The sequence below is a fragment of the Cygnus olor genome, chromosome 5, assembly GCF_009769625.2.
Source record: "Cygnus olor isolate bCygOlo1 chromosome 5, bCygOlo1.pri.v2, whole genome shotgun sequence".
Taxonomy (NCBI): Eukaryota; Metazoa; Chordata; class Aves; order Anseriformes; family Anatidae; genus Cygnus; species Cygnus olor.
In genome coordinates this window covers 35,396,133-35,411,859 of record NC_049173.1, presented here as the reverse complement: position 1 = coordinate 35,411,859, position 15,727 = coordinate 35,396,133, and the positions used below count along the sequence as shown (strand labels likewise).

The window sequence follows — 15,727 nt, the reverse complement described above, 5'->3', positions numbered from 1 at the left end:
AAAGGTGCTTTGTTGGCAATTACACTTTACACTTAAAGCCCTTCATAAAAAAAACCTTATTCTTCCCAATGTACCGTTTTTGCAGAAACCAGAAGCTCACAGCTATCAATATCAGTGGCCTTGTACATTATATGGGTGGTTTCAAAAGTCTTCCCTGAATATTGTTCTTTTTGTTTTCTTTTGTGGTTGAGTTTTTTTGAGTTCCCTATAGATCCCAATATATTTCTAAGTTTCTTTGTTATAAAAATAACTTTCAACTGTGTAGTCAGAATGCTACAGTCCTCTCTTTTTTTTTGCAACATCAAGTCAAGTCTCCTTTAAGCAGCTGATCCTTTCCACATCTTCAGGTTTATTTCCCAAACCCTTTTTCCCCATCAGGCTATGCATAGATATACATGGCTCCTGTATTTAAGCAGCACTGCAATAACTTCTACTTATCTGACTTTTAGCTGGTAGTAATCAAAGGCTCAAGTATTTCTTCAAGAAACTTCGCAAACAGCTCTGCTATAGACTGAAACCTTTCCAGTAGCCTTACATTTTTAATCAGAAGTGTTAAACTGTAGTTATATCATTACCTACCCTTAAATTTGAAACATTAGTTCAACTTGCTAGTGCAAGAGCATTTTATGAACGACAATTTAAAATTTAATATAGTAAGAAAAATACAGCTGCTAGTTAGATTAAGACATGCTCTGCTCCTTACAGCCTTAAGTCCTGAATCCTGGTGTTTAACTTCCATGCAACAAAAAACAAATCAAATTCTGCAGTTCTGTCACAGCAAAGAGAACACGTGGAAATGGCTTTGAAAAGGCAATACATACACCCCGCATTTCTGTACACAATTTTTCAACATCTCTGAAAGAAAACTTCCCTTTCAAACTAACAGAGGAGAAACATACTGTGAAGTGCCCGGACAGAGACTGCCAAATATAAGCAAAACCTCTTCCAAATTCCATCATGGCATATTACCACAAACACACTCAGTGAGTGGGACACAGAACTACTGGTTACACAGAACAGATGTGAACTGCAGCTGATGACATTGCAGAACAGTAAGGAAAGGGAACCCTGGACATATTTGCAAAGAGCTCTCCACATCACAAGAATCACACTGCCTAACATTCCTGGAGAAAGCAAGTATATTTCCATCATGGAAGTGCAAATAATAGGAATGCAGTATTAATATTGAAGGCATTCCTACTTAATTTCCATAGCAACCATTGAATGATAGCCATACTGATGATTCTCAGCCATAAGATGTTCTATGAGAGATTTAATCATCCTATCAGAAATGAACAATGCTTTTACAGAAAGTTAAACTCATTGTGGGCAGAATCCACATAAAGAGTAACACAAAATAAAAGCTCTAAACCAAATAAAATACCTTCAAGTTGCTGGGAAACCCCTTTTTAACATGTTTGTTTTCATAAACAAACATGTTTTTAATGTTTGTTTTCATAAACATTTTTAAAGAAAGGTTTTGCTTATATTAACATTTTCAGGGAAAAAAAAACACCAAAGGATGATATGATAGTATAGCAAGTAATAAAAAAACTTCCCTCTCTGCCTCTAGGCAATGAACTTTCTGTTCTCCTTCACAGATGAAACACCTCTTTCAGAGGTGTTCGGTATCACTCTTCAGTCAAACACTACAAAGCAATCAACACAGGAACAAGTCAAACTGGCACACAGCAAAATGCCCTTGGAACTTGAAAAGTGCTTGAAAAACTTAATTCTTTTTCAACATTTTAAGCTTTTCCCAATTTCTTCTAAAAATGAACGACCTAAGTTATCACAGCAAGTATTTTTGGTGAAGCTGTCCTACTGTCTTCCCCCAAACATATGCTATTGAACGTGTTCCTAATAAAACATCAAGGGCTGATGTATCAGGCCACAAATGTTGCTGGTCAGAAAAGAAACTGCTCTACAGTTTGTGTCCTATTACAAGAAATACTATCTTGGACTTCTTTGTTTTCTTTTCTTTCACAAATACTTGGTTATTCCAGTTTTCCAAAATGCAAAGTTCAATAGCTGCTGGCAAAAAGAAAGGTCCTTTACCAGAATTTCTTCCACCTGGCCAACTCACTGGAGCCATTTGCAGTTACGGAAACACAGTAACACACAGTTACAGTTTCTCTTCCAAACAGAGGCAGATACAAAAATTACTGAAGTTTTCTCTACACTGCCAGATGTTCACTTGCACTATTTTATTTACAATAACAGATTAGGCTCTTCAGAATATATTTTAAACTACATGGACACAAGAAAAGAGTTTACCGTAAGTCTTGGCCAAGGTGTCCCATGTTAGAGAGCTAACTGCTGCTGAGAGCAGCACTCTACCATTTCCTCAGTATTTTTCCTGGAGGCAGTAGCATTCCTCTTTCTTCCTCTGTGTAAATACTGTTCTCTCTACTGCTATAAATAATACTCCATTTGAAGACTGAATACTTGGAATCCGTATGTGTAGATACGCTTCTAGAACAGGTGTTCTTAACTCGCAGTTAAGGTGTACTTAACTTGCAGTTGCAGGGTGAAATCCCATCTTGCAACTAGATACCAGATTAAATCCAAGAAGCCTGGATGCATCTCAAAGCTGAGCTACTTCTCCACTGACCTCTGTAAGATTTACATCCAAATATTCAATACATTATTTTTTTCCTCTCTCATATTCATGCTGATGCTTTTTCATTTATTGGTTTGAAACAGATGTTTGCTTAGAGCTGTAGAAGCACAGATAATGACAAAAAAAAAATGATTAAGCATCACCAGACAAACTAAGCTAAATTCTGCTTATTCAAAACTACATGTTAGTTATAATGCTATATATTCCCTTGGGGTCCAATTTCTTCCACTTCCCTAAGTCACCAGAATGGAAAATGCCTCATTAATTTGTTAACTCCTCAGCAAACACTCTCTGTAACAGCTATGACCACTAAATGTCTTTGAATAGTGTGGCCAAAAGAATTTAACTCTAAAAATGAAGCAATATGTGTACCGGTAGTTCTCAGTGTCCTTTCACACCACACCCATCTAAGAGTCACGCTGTACTCCTCTTACTGATTCTCACATTATACTTAGCAGTGTGAACAGAAAAAAACACTGTGAGGGAATAAAAAACATTTCCAGTTAGGACTATTGAAGATGAAGTAGCAAAGTTCAATGTAGGATTCACAAATGCTGCATTCTTCATAGTCTCACAAATCCCTAAAATGTGGCTAAGAAGGAACCCAGGAGGTTATGTAGGACACCACTTGCCTCAAGGCAGGATCTACTTCCACATCTACATCAGAGAAGTCAGCCCGGTAGCACTACAACATTTCTGTAGCTGGAGATCAATAGGGTACGCCATCTACCCTGTAGCTTACATGACATACTGTTAGAAAGAGGGGTTGTTTTGCTGAGTTATTGTTGTGAATGCCTATCCTAAATTTCCCTTGATGAGACTTAAAAGACCAACTATTTCTCCCAGCCCCTTTACAGCTTCATGCATGTTTTGTTAGACTTAATTTTTCAATCATTCATTTTGATGTGCAATTCCTACGTTTCTGGGAACTCAGTATTAATAAGTGAACTTAAAAGTCTGTTAAAAAAAACTTAAAAAATCAAGTGTTGATAAAAACAATGCACAGGTGCACATTGCACCTTTTCTTCAAGTCCTGCAAATAAATCAATTTCCATTTATGACACTAGAAATCCTCAAGTTTAGCAAAAAAATCAAAATTAAAAAGGATAAGCCAATAACATATTTTTTAATTTTCAATACTTAAATTACATTTAAAAGATATGTTTCTACAAGGACATTTTTATGGCTCTAGACATGAATACTCATATCTTTAAAACAATTTGAAGTTTATTAAACAATGTAAGAATTTGACCTTGGCCAAAGACAAGAGGGTTTTTAAAGTGAGTAAGAAGTTTCATTTAAAACTTGTTTGCAAGGCTATTCAAACAAAACTAAAGGCTATATACAAATCTGAAAAGTTTAAAGATTAGGGATTGAATTGCATTCCTTTCATCATGACAAAAGTGCATAGGAATTTATTTAAGATAAGTCTTACACCTTCTGTTACAATCACCTTCTGTTATAATTAGCTGTCTTCCTGGGATCTGAAATGCTGCAGGAATTTAAAAATTTACATTTGCTTGCTGGTAGGTTAGCATGCCATATGTATGCTTATTGTTCATTGCTAACATCAATTCATGCCTTGAGAGGTTGGGATTTGTAGTGTTTAATATGTAAGGCTGTGCAACATTTCAAAAATCAGCAGATTTGTCACTTTAAATTCTTAAAAATGCTTAACATAGTTCCCAAAAACTGTTCAAGCATCTCAAGCTTCCACAGTCAAAAATACCACATGCCTAACTTAAAGGCACTGCAGCATTAACAAGCAAGTAAACTCCTTCACAACTACTATTATTTCAAACAACTAGAAGTGCATGTATTAACACGTAAAGTAACAGCCAGTCACCTGTGCTGACTACCAGCCTTTCTGATCTAGAGGAAGGGAATGGCATGCAAGCTGTGTTTATAAACTAATTCAAAATATAAAAAAAATATTTTTAATGTGAGATTTGTATCTTCGACATTAAGCAATAAGGCTCAATATGTAAATTCCAAAACAGAAGAAGACAACTGGGCAGCTCTGAGTGGTGTGAGAGCACACAGCAAAGGGACAGCCGTGGCCTATTTCCTACTCAGGGAGGTTTCGGCGGGCTTCATACACACTAATTACATAAGCCACTGCTCAGTCACAGGGATCCCAGGGATAAGAGCCAGCACTCACAGTCACATTGACCCAGTGACAATATTCTATGAGGCTCAGAACAAGTCATTCTCTTTTTTCTCCTCTCTGTGCTTTTTAAAAATATTCTTTATTATTATTATTATTAATTATAAACAATATACTAAGTTATATTAATATAAAGTGTTAACGTCTTCCAAACATCTCCCATCAAAGCAACAATTAGACAAAACAGTTGAAGAGTATTTGATCTGAAAAGTTAATTCTTTTATAAGTGAACGTACTACTGTATCCATATGACTTCTATTTGGCAACAGTAACACAGAAATCAAGATTCTGTGGAGAGGCTAATTCACATGACACCATGCATTCAGTAGCAAACTCTGGACTTCAGATTCAAAACCCAAGTGTGGTATGTTACTCTTCCCCATTGACTTTATTCATTGATATCTTTAGTCTTCCTGTTGAAATAAATGAAATAAAATACATACACAAGTAAACTTGCAGGCTACTGGCAACAGTAGCCTTAGACACATTAAGGTCAAAAGAGATTGACACCCAGAAACTTGGAAGTGAGCAACAGAATAAAACTAATCCAATTAATCCAAGCTACATCTGGCTGTTGAGTCCTCTAGAACCACAGGTAGGAATCAGCTGTAAACGTTCCCTTTAATATATCCAGTTGGTTAGAAGAACCAAGAACTTGCAAATGTTCAATTTGTTTAATTCTTGTAAGTAGAGGGAAGTGACCTAATTTTCCTGATATAAATTTCACAGGCCAGTTACTCTACAGTGCATTTGTATGAACAAAAACTACTTACCCAGAGGGACATTCGGAAAGGCATTTCAGACAAAAGAAGCCCTAGTGTCAAATATTTTAGTCATTAAAACATAGAACAGCTGCATGTTCTCAGTGAGGTAGTGTCTGGAGCAAGAAAGCAAGTTTGAAAATGTGTATGTCAATGAACTTCATTTTGGACAATTATAATTTATAAAGATTGTGTAAAAATAAATATAGCACTGATAAGAGCAGCTTTAATGTCTGTTAGAATAATCGACTTCTGAATAATTGTAAATACAATATCTCTATCTAAACCTCTTATATATTACATAGATATGGCACAGGGTTTTTTTCCTCTCAGAGGGAAGATTCACTACTGAAGCACAGCAGTTACTTTTTAATTTTCTAGGACAGTGGAAGAGAATGGTCATGTCTGAGACCTGAATGTCTGTCATATTTTCTGCAGACTTTTCAAGCAGTATTAACAGTTCCACGCTTAATAAAGAGGCCGCTCTGGGTGCATCTATAAAGGATAAAATGTATCATGCCTCCACACCACAATGGTTAATAGAACCTTACAACTCTGTGCCTAATGGGATAGTAAAAGTCTGCAAGTCACACTTGCCTAAACGCAAGTCTAATACCCTTTTCATACCTTTGCTGACAGGCATGCACCTGTCTCTCTGCTGATGTGGAGTGCAAAAAAAACGGTCAGTTGTATGTTCCAGTACCAAGGCTCTTCTTTCAATGCAACTTTACCCAATTCAAAAGAGTTCACATAAAAGAGCAAAGCAGGCAAGTCGCTGACCATTCCAAGGCCCTGTTGTGAACGTGTCAGATTACCTCCTCAGGTGTGGTTAGATTTCAAATATAGCGAAGGGCTATGTGTAAAATCCTACACACACTAGGATGACTGAGAAAATACAACCAGCAGCTTGTTACATACGACACAGACATTCTGAAAACAGTAGAAAAGCACAGATTACTAAACCAAAAAATGAGGTGTTATTGCCTAAAATTAACTGTACAAACCCAGGATTATGAGCTCCAAATTTATGAGCACAGCACTGAACAAACCATGCATCAAATCCACCTCCCTGAATTTTAAGGCAACAATGCCACAGGAATTTTGCTAGTACTTTCCACAAAGCATTACCTCTACCAAAACACAGATGTTCCTTAGATGCATCAGGTTTGCTCAAAATCCAACACCACACTTAGAGACTGTAATTAACGATCAGGATCAGCTGAGGATGTAGCACAGGAAGAGCTTCAAGAACAGTGCCAATGCAGAGAAACTTTAAATAACATTAAATTTGTTTGCAATACAGCATCCTCAAGGCACAATGAATGAACAGCTAGAGTCCCTGTCCAACACTAACAGAACAGAGCCTGGAGGCAGGATGAAATCCCATTTGCAACATGATTTTCAAAGTGGTTCCACATGTTCTGTAAAATCTAAAAAAGGATAAATCTGTGCTAGCACTCTACAAACACCCCAACTCTGGGCAAAAAAAAGAAACGCCTGAAGGCAAGAAGTTAAACACACCAATTTAACACTACTTTTAACAGTGACATATCTTTCTCCCATCAAACTTTCATGATCTCTCTTCTACAAGAGAAACTGAGAGCAAACATTCCCTACTGTGTTTGCACTAGTCTTCTCTCTCTCAAAAAAAAAAAAAGTCTTACCTAAATAAATTAGCAAGCATTAGAAGAAACAAAGCCCTCACCATGGCTTCTATTATATTGCTTTCCTGTATTTTTCTTTCATACAGAATATCTTAAAGACAGCTATAGAATATGTGATAACAATTCTTGGGTCTTCACCAGCTATACAGCTAAAATCTTGTTCATCACTTCCAAAGCTAGACTTCCACTCAGCTTTTAATAACTAAGGCTGATGATTTTTAGAGAGAGTGCAGGCAAGGCAGACCATAAAGAATCAGGTCAGATTAACCCCCACAGACACATTAAACTGTGGTTGAGAAGCTACACTACAGGCAACCACAGGACCACACTGGAATACCAAATAGGGATTTACAAAAAAAGATATTTTCACTGTTTCAGACTTGAGAGCATTCCTGTTAGTTAACTATTCTTAGCAAGATTTGTTTATTCTGCTCCACTGAGCATATCAGGAAGAAAAGACACCCCATCAGATATTTAAGGTCACAGGTAGCAGCATACTTTTCCTGGAACGCATATATTTCTGAATAATACCCAAGAACTGTATGACAGGATACTCTCCCTCAAGAGCACAAAGTGCTATTCTTTTTGTGAGCAAAATACAGTACCACCCACTAGAACGATGACTCTACATCTGGTTTATCTTGTTCGCTCACAATGGCATACTTCCCGTCTGTATCTATGAAACAACAGTTAACACCCACTTCGCATCTCAAGCCTAATAACACTTTTCCCTAATGCCCATCTCAAAGCACTGAAGATAAATTAAAATCGAATAAACTAAAGCACCTCAATGTCCAATTGCTCTGATTTTAAGTTTTCATCTAATTGCAAGATTGCTAAATATAAGCAGTTGAACATCTTGACTTCCTGATATTCTCAGTGGAGCATTCTCATAAGAAGAGATGAGTTTACTTCAGAGTAATTTTTCCAATGACCAAATTAACTCAGTGAATTCTAATACAAAGCAGGCAAATAAGGCTAACAAGTCCCAGTGTGAGGACAGGATGCATTTCTATGCCTTTTCACCGAAGAATGGCCCCAAACCTTTTTTAAGTTTGGGTACATGTGCCTAGAATAGATGAATGCTTCATTTAAATACAGGAAGCATTTGTCACTATAAGTGCAAGTCCTGACCATGAGTTTAAAAAAAACACCTCAGACTTTAAACAGCAAGAAGTAGTCCACATCCTTTGTGTTCACTGAAGGACAGAGAGTTTTGAGTTAAACTCTGTCTAAAAATTGAGTTTGATATTTTAGTTTTTTGTAATGGATAAATAATTAAAATGATGATCCGCAAGCTCGCAATTCTGTTCCCTCCTAGACACTGCTAACATTTTTAAAAGTCTAATATAATAAGTTCAAGCTTCCACAAAGCAGTTATTCAGTTTCAGAGCTCTGGCACAACACCATCTCTTTTTAGTATTAAATTACAATTCCTTCATTCTAGCAGAAAACTAACATAAGACAAAGACAAATAAGCAGCCAACCATAACAAACTAGAAAGTTAGCTTCCACATTGTATATCCTAGAGCATGCATAAAAGCACACACAAGCAAGTATGGCAGGATAAAACAGGGCATGAACACAGTGTGAATGTTATTCTAAGTTGATGGTGCATTTGCACATACCCACAGGTTTACAAAAATATGCAACAGACAATTTCAAGAGTTTCACCTAGCAACATCACCTGTTTAATAACAGAATTACTTTAAGTATAACAGATAAAAACTAATAAAGGATTCTTAGGTGTCAGAAGCATAGACATTTTCTTTGTGCATAGATATTTAAACTGTTAGCTTTCCATAAATGTCATCTGTTTACAGTCTACTGTAGAATTATTATTAGTGTACCTTGAAGAAGAAAGCTTTTGATTACAAGGTGAGCATATGTGGCAAGACATCTTAAATTCCTTACTTCTTATCTACCAATATTATATATTATTATAATTTTAATATTTATTTTATTTCTGAAAAGGTGGAGGAGGAAATGGAGACAACAAAAGAAAATACCTATTCACAGTACTCAAATAATCTGGAATCATTTCTAGGAATCAAAAAAAAAAAAGGTCATTTCAATTTCATATGCAATAATAATCAGTAATATACAAAAATAATAATAATAAAAACTAACACCGAAGACACTCAAAACTTAGCAAGTGCTCATACCTCAAGCACTGGAAGGAAGCCCATGTGTTTCTTTGCAACATTTTCAATTATCAAAAGGGAGGAAGGATTCCTTTCCCAGTATAAGCCACCACTTACCTTACAAGCAAAACTGTAACCATAGCTTCATTTTTAACAGACATAACCAAGTATGTTTCCATGCAATCCAACAAGTTTATCATTTCTGCCCTTCCAGAAAAATGAAGTCAAATTATATTATTCCTCTGCCTAGCTATATGATTTATTTCAGCTAAATAATAATATAGGATATATCAGACAAGGCATTTGTTAGATGATTCATCTGGCTTTGAAAAACAAAGCAAAACACATCCTTTGTAATGAGGGCTGACTGTAAAATAGGTCAACGTGTAATGAAGCATGCTTATGCTTGCCAAAAAATAAACCAAAATACAATAATTCATGGCAAGAGTATCTCATGGATATCCAAAAGAAAGGCAGAAATTCTTACCTTAACAGGGAAGCTGCACTTGCCAGTACGAACACCTTCTTCATCGGTCTGCCACTGATGAGGCCTGCTGGCCTCCGGGACATAGACATCTTTCTTTCTCCTAAAGCTTTGCCGTAATTTGTTCATTTCTCAGATCTTCACGTCCTAGAAGAATTAAAAAAATATTTTGCCAATAAGCACCAAAACACACATTAGGTTCACTAGCATCACCACAAATGTCCCTGTAAAATATTCAGAGCTTCTCCAGCTATGAATGGAGGTCCCTGTGAAAGGAAAATATTTTGGATATAGATTCAGAGAAAAGAGGGGTATATAGTCCCTTCAAAGTGGAAAACACAAGTCCAACTTACTAGTTTAATATCTTTCTACAACAACTGAATAAAGCATTAGACCCAGAAATAACTGTTACTCTGAGCATAAAATTACCTAAAATAGCTGACGGAGAAGCTCTGAAGGGTGATGGGCATGAAATCCTGCCTCCCTGAATTTAAACACCTACAGCAATGAAGAACAGGGCATGAATACCATAGGTTTCTCCAGCACCCATGCAAGACAAAGTTTCATAGTCCTAAGACGTCTCTTAAAATTAGGTGCTTGCATTGTTCTTTAAGTATGGGTGATGGGCTCATGCTTTTTAAAGTCCTATTGAAGCAGATGATGCTGGTAGATGATGTTGGGAACATCTACACTTGTGTTATATGTAAGCGTGCGTGCATACATACAGGAAGCCACAAGCTCAAGAAATGATGAACCCAAAGTGTAGCAATGGTAAACAGTGAGTGGCAGATGGGAGCCCAGGCTTTGAGGGGCACAGTCCAGCTCCAGCCTAGCCTACTGGTGCAATGTCTTATACTATGATGAGAAATACATTTGAGGAAGGCACTGCATTGACTTCCATGTCCTGGGAAAATCTCCAAAAAATTTCCTCTTTGAAGGGGGAAGAGAGTTCTCTAATTACACACCCAAAGCCTAGGTTTAGATGTTTTTTATACACTATACACTTATATACTAATTTCTGTATACTAGCTAAACTACAGTTTAGACATGCTCACTTCTACGAGATTCAAACTAGCAAAGAAGCTATCAGAGAAAGTACTAATAAAAAGAATCAATATTCAGCTACAGAAGTAAATTACATGTGATACAATGCGGGGAATATAGAAAACTTGCCAAGAGGCTTTATTTCTCTTCTTTTCTGAAGAATAAACCTTCTGACAAACATTACATCTCATTTTGGCATAACAAAGATGCTGCAGAATGCAAGGCAGCAAAATCTAACTGGATTATAAACACTTCTTTCCCATTACATTAACCATGCTGCAGAATATAGATGTTTATGGATGTCAACAGGTGCACTTAGAATGAAAGCAGCTTTAAAATCAGTTTTAACACTATTTTAAACCCTGAAAAAAACTACATTGCTTTCCAGTTAAAACTACTTGGTAACTAACAGGTGAGAAAAATCAGTACATACATGTTTCTAGTACCTATTTAAGAAGCTTAAATTCAAAATGCAACAACTTCAAAGCTGAACACATCAAAAATGAAAACCATTACAGAAAAACACTGCCTACTGATCAGCCAAATTAAAAACATTCAAGTGTTTTCATATCTCAGGAGGCACTTTAGCCATTCCAAATAACAAAAGTCTGAGTTTTGTCACCAACCCACCAAGCTTTCCTTCAGCGATTGTTACTTTTCTCTTCACGCTGCAAGTCATTAGGCAAGTCAGTTCCCATTAATCTCATGGGCATAGCACTGGCTTATTCCTCTAGAACTCCCATATCTCTGTAATCTATTAATTAAAAGCAATATTGTAAAATAAGTGATGATTTAAAGATAGGACCACGAGTAGAGTACAGCATTACATCACTGAAATTGGGAAAATGAAGTTCGCTGAAGCTAATACTTGAAGTGCGAGTAAGTGTGCAACTTAGGCGCAGGAGTTCAGTGACAAACTAATGCAATGCTACCTGGACCCACAGCATTGTGAGGCACTCTTTTGAGCACGTGATAATTCACTGAGTATTTCTACATTAGCAAACAGCCAAAGCAAACTCCAACTATTGCAGCAACTACCTGTGCTCAAAGCCGCTTGATGCGTGTTTGAAAGCAGTAAGGTATAGCACCTCAAGCAATCAAAATCTCTCTTGTAAATTCAGTGAAGGTTTTAGATGTACAGCAAAGGCCAGGCAACTGTCCTTAGAAGAGAATCAAGGGCTTCAAATAGCCATGACTTCTAAATAACATAGTATTTTTATTAAATTTACTTTAGAAGACACACACACATACAAAAAAAAAATAGAAGTATGCATATTTCTTATCACTAAACAAGCTGAAGCAGCTCCTCTACAACCATGGATCCTTTGGATTTGGATTACAAGCTACCGCCATTTCGAAATGTCTGAACGTGCAAAGGGAATTCTGGAAGTTCTGCTAAGAGGAGATGCAATGTTCTACTCTCCAGAGGGGCATTAAAGCATTATTAGTTATATATTTTGCTTTATAAATTGCAGACAAAGGAGTCCGTGGGCCTCTCAGTCTACAGGAAGCAGAAATTCAAGCGGACCTAGCAGTCACCTCAGGCAGGCGACATGTTCTGCGGCAGATTTACACAGCATACCTCAACTCAGCAGGACAGACAACCACTCCTGTCCCTGCTGAAGCTTGGTAGTCCCACAGCCCCACAAGGAAAACCTCTGCTCCAGCTGCTTCAGTGCAAAGTTCACAGGCCTGGCCAGCTATGTAGCTTACAATGCAACCGCCAGACCTCGCACTCAGGTGACTGAGAAAGGGGCACATGTACTGTACTCCCTTCCGGCCGCTCTGCCAAAAACAGCAACGGACTCTTCACCAGCTACAAACAGACACAGCAAGGCTCATCTGCCAGCATTCTCGATATGACCAATGAAACAACGCTGTGTAGAAATCTCAAACCTATAAATGTGTAAAAACAACTTGTGGAAAAGTTTTCAAGGTACTCTGAATCTCAAAAGCTCCAGTAAGCAACAAAACAAGAGTTCAAAACAACACACAGCCACTGTGCCACTTCTGAAATCACAGTCTCATCACCTTATTGTAACACTTACATAACTAATATTTCATGGGAGATGTCCAAGGAAATATGTATTTGCCCATATGACTGGTATGTTAGCAGCAATTTACTCCTACCAGGAATCTCAATCCACAGAGAAGCATGAGAATAAGAGTTCCTGAACTATGCTTCCTATGATAAGCTCAAGTGGCATTTTGCCCAAAAGTATTTCCTTTTTACTAAAAACCAAACCCATTTTCCTACTTGTTCTAATTTTGTGGTCACACTGGCAACAAGCAGTTTAAAAATAGCCTTCCTATTTAACAGAAATACTTACAAGTGGCAAGATTAACTTTCTCCAACTGCCACACTTGTATTTTCTGAGACATCAGACTGTTTTGAGTAGGCTGTCAAATAGTTTGCCTTACAAACAACTACTCTGTTGGTAACATGCATGTCATCCCAATATAACTAGAACTGCCACCTGATGCAAAAGTGCTAAGTAAAACAATTCACACAGGCTGCATATTTGAGGATTCAGGAGAGAAGCACATGAATTGCTGCAATTAAATGCTGAAATTCCTACTAAATACACGTAAGCTCAAAATCCTTACCCATTAATTGTAGAAAACATCCAGAGTGAGCATTCTCTACTTCAATTCCCTGCAGAGCATTTCACGTTTTCACGTAAGTGTAGCATGTCTGCAGATACCAACAGATGCCAACTGAGGCTGTGACAAGCTAGCAGGGTATTTTCCACTACACTGACAGCATTACTGACACCAAAAATATTGTACTCTGTCTTAGGATTATGAAAGTTGAAAGTTCTGGCACTGATTTTTCTATACTTAGCAACCGATTTTTGTCCTATAATTAAAAATATTTTTTTAAATGCACAAGAAGAAATAAACCAAGCCACTAACAAAAAACTATTTCCTTTTCACTTTTACAACCCAAAATCCAGTTTGGTCCAAGAGAAAAGACAGTAGAGGTATAATTTTTGAAGACAAACCTGGTTAAAAAGCAAGATGAAAAACTCAAAAACTAATTAAAATAAAAAGTAGTGTCACATGAGAGTCAAACAGGTAAGAAAGGCTGAAAGCATTGAACTTCTGGTGAGAAGAGGAAACAGATCCACTTCAAGTTCTGCAGCTCCTTAAGGTTATGTTTACCAGAAGGCTTATTGCAGGCTGCTCAGCATCTGAATGGTCATGCCCGTTGCAAAAATAAACTAACAAACAAACAAACAAAAATCCTCCACCACTTTTGCAATCTAAGAGATAACAACATTAGACTCGTTCCCAAAACATCATACAAGCATCTACAAAAGGCATTGAAAAGGCAAAAGTTATTCACCTAGTGAGTTTATAAATTTATGTTGCCATTTATTTTTATGCAAATTGATATATTTTGATATTCTGAAAACACAGCTCCAAAGCTCTTTTTCTATAGCAAAACAATTTCAGGAGAGCTTTGGCACCATTGTTCTCTCCACCACCTGAAAAAGTCTCATTTTAATCCATAGCAGTTCAAGGACAACTAAGGGACAGCACAGTGACAGAAACATAGAAAAAGGTGCATGCTGAAGTGTAGAAAAATGCAGAGTTTACAATAAAAAAGTAGAAACCAATTCAATTGGCTTAATTGCCTTGTGCATCATCAGGTTATGGCTACAGAACAAATTACTGCACGATAAACTAGTATGTTTATTCACGTCTTATTAGCTGTACTGCTTTACAAGTGCATTCACTTCTACCCTTCTGTAAAAGCAAACCAGCCATTTATCCTTCAGTAAGGGTTGGGTAAGCTTTCACATGAACTGAAGTTGGATCACGTAGGAGTTGCTGATGATGCAAATTTGGAGCTCAGCTTGCCTTTCAGGAGTTTACTCGTGTACCCATACCTTCAGATAAGCAGTTCATTTACATTTTGCATGAACGTTTCTCACAGAGCAGTTGCTGCTACAAGCTAATTCAAACTACAGGATCTGCAGGCAAAAGGACAACGCAGTACCTGAACTGCATTCACAAATTTAAGCAGTTAGATTTTAGACTAGCTGTACTACAAATTCTGCACTTAGAGCAACCACTTACAGTTTCAACACTGAAGACAACAAAACCAGTACAAATCCATTTTTAACATTTTTCTGAACTTCAGCCTTAAGAAAGGTTATTTAATCTGTACTCAGTTAGATAGATGGTATCTGTTGTTGTTTGTGGTGGAAAGGGATAAAAACGAATTTTAAGCAATTCCTCAGTTCAGCCAGATTTTTTTGAAACCATTCAGAGGGCTTGGGATTACTTGCTGTGTTCTCTGAGAGCTGAATACAGTTTCCTATTTACTTTACCAATAAAAAAAAAAAGCCATGGGTCAAATAAGGGCAAAGCACTCCTGACAGCCTGGAACAAATGGAGTAGCCAGGGTATGGGAGGGAGCGCCCGCCCTGCAATCTTCCTGCTTTGAAGTTCAGGTCCTCCCTGCAAGCATAAGGCATGACAAGCAGACTGAATTCACACATCTACAGAATTCCTGGAAGTATAGATTCCAAACAATGGAGAAATCTGGGCTTAAGAACAATGTGCTATAAGTATCTTTCTAACATTTTAAAATAATTCATATAGCCTCCACATAAAACAAATTCAATAAACACATTACAATCAGACTATTAAAAAAAAGTCTCTTCATACCTCTGCTGTCTGCTGGCCGCACAGGTGAGGCAGGAGCAGCTGCACAACTATCAGCTCCTACGGGCTTTTTCCCAGTGAAACATATCTAATACTGCCAATACAAAGGACCACAACAAACAGAGCTCAAAACCCAGAGCAACAGGTTAATCATCTCTGGTTT

General features: G+C 37.2%; 1 protein-coding gene across 15 annotated transcripts in view; it reads right to left on the bottom strand.

Annotated features, from left to right (window-relative positions):
• Window positions 1-15,727, bottom strand: part of NUMB (NUMB endocytic adaptor protein) — a 102,130-nt gene that overhangs the window by 25,523 nt on the left and 60,880 nt on the right. For 13 of the 15 annotated variants that reach the window (XM_040558465.1, XM_040558470.1, XM_040558473.1 and 10 more), the window contains exon 3: window positions 9,847-9,990. In XM_040558465.1, the coding sequence (XP_040414399.1) occupies window positions 9,847-9,972 (126 nt within the window). In that variant the 5' untranslated portion in view covers window positions 9,973-9,990. Of the gene's footprint in view, window positions 1-2,277; window positions 2,607-9,846; window positions 9,991-15,727 lie in introns of those variants that run through there. The other 2 variants (XM_040558471.1, XM_040558477.1) reach the window with 2 other exon arrangements.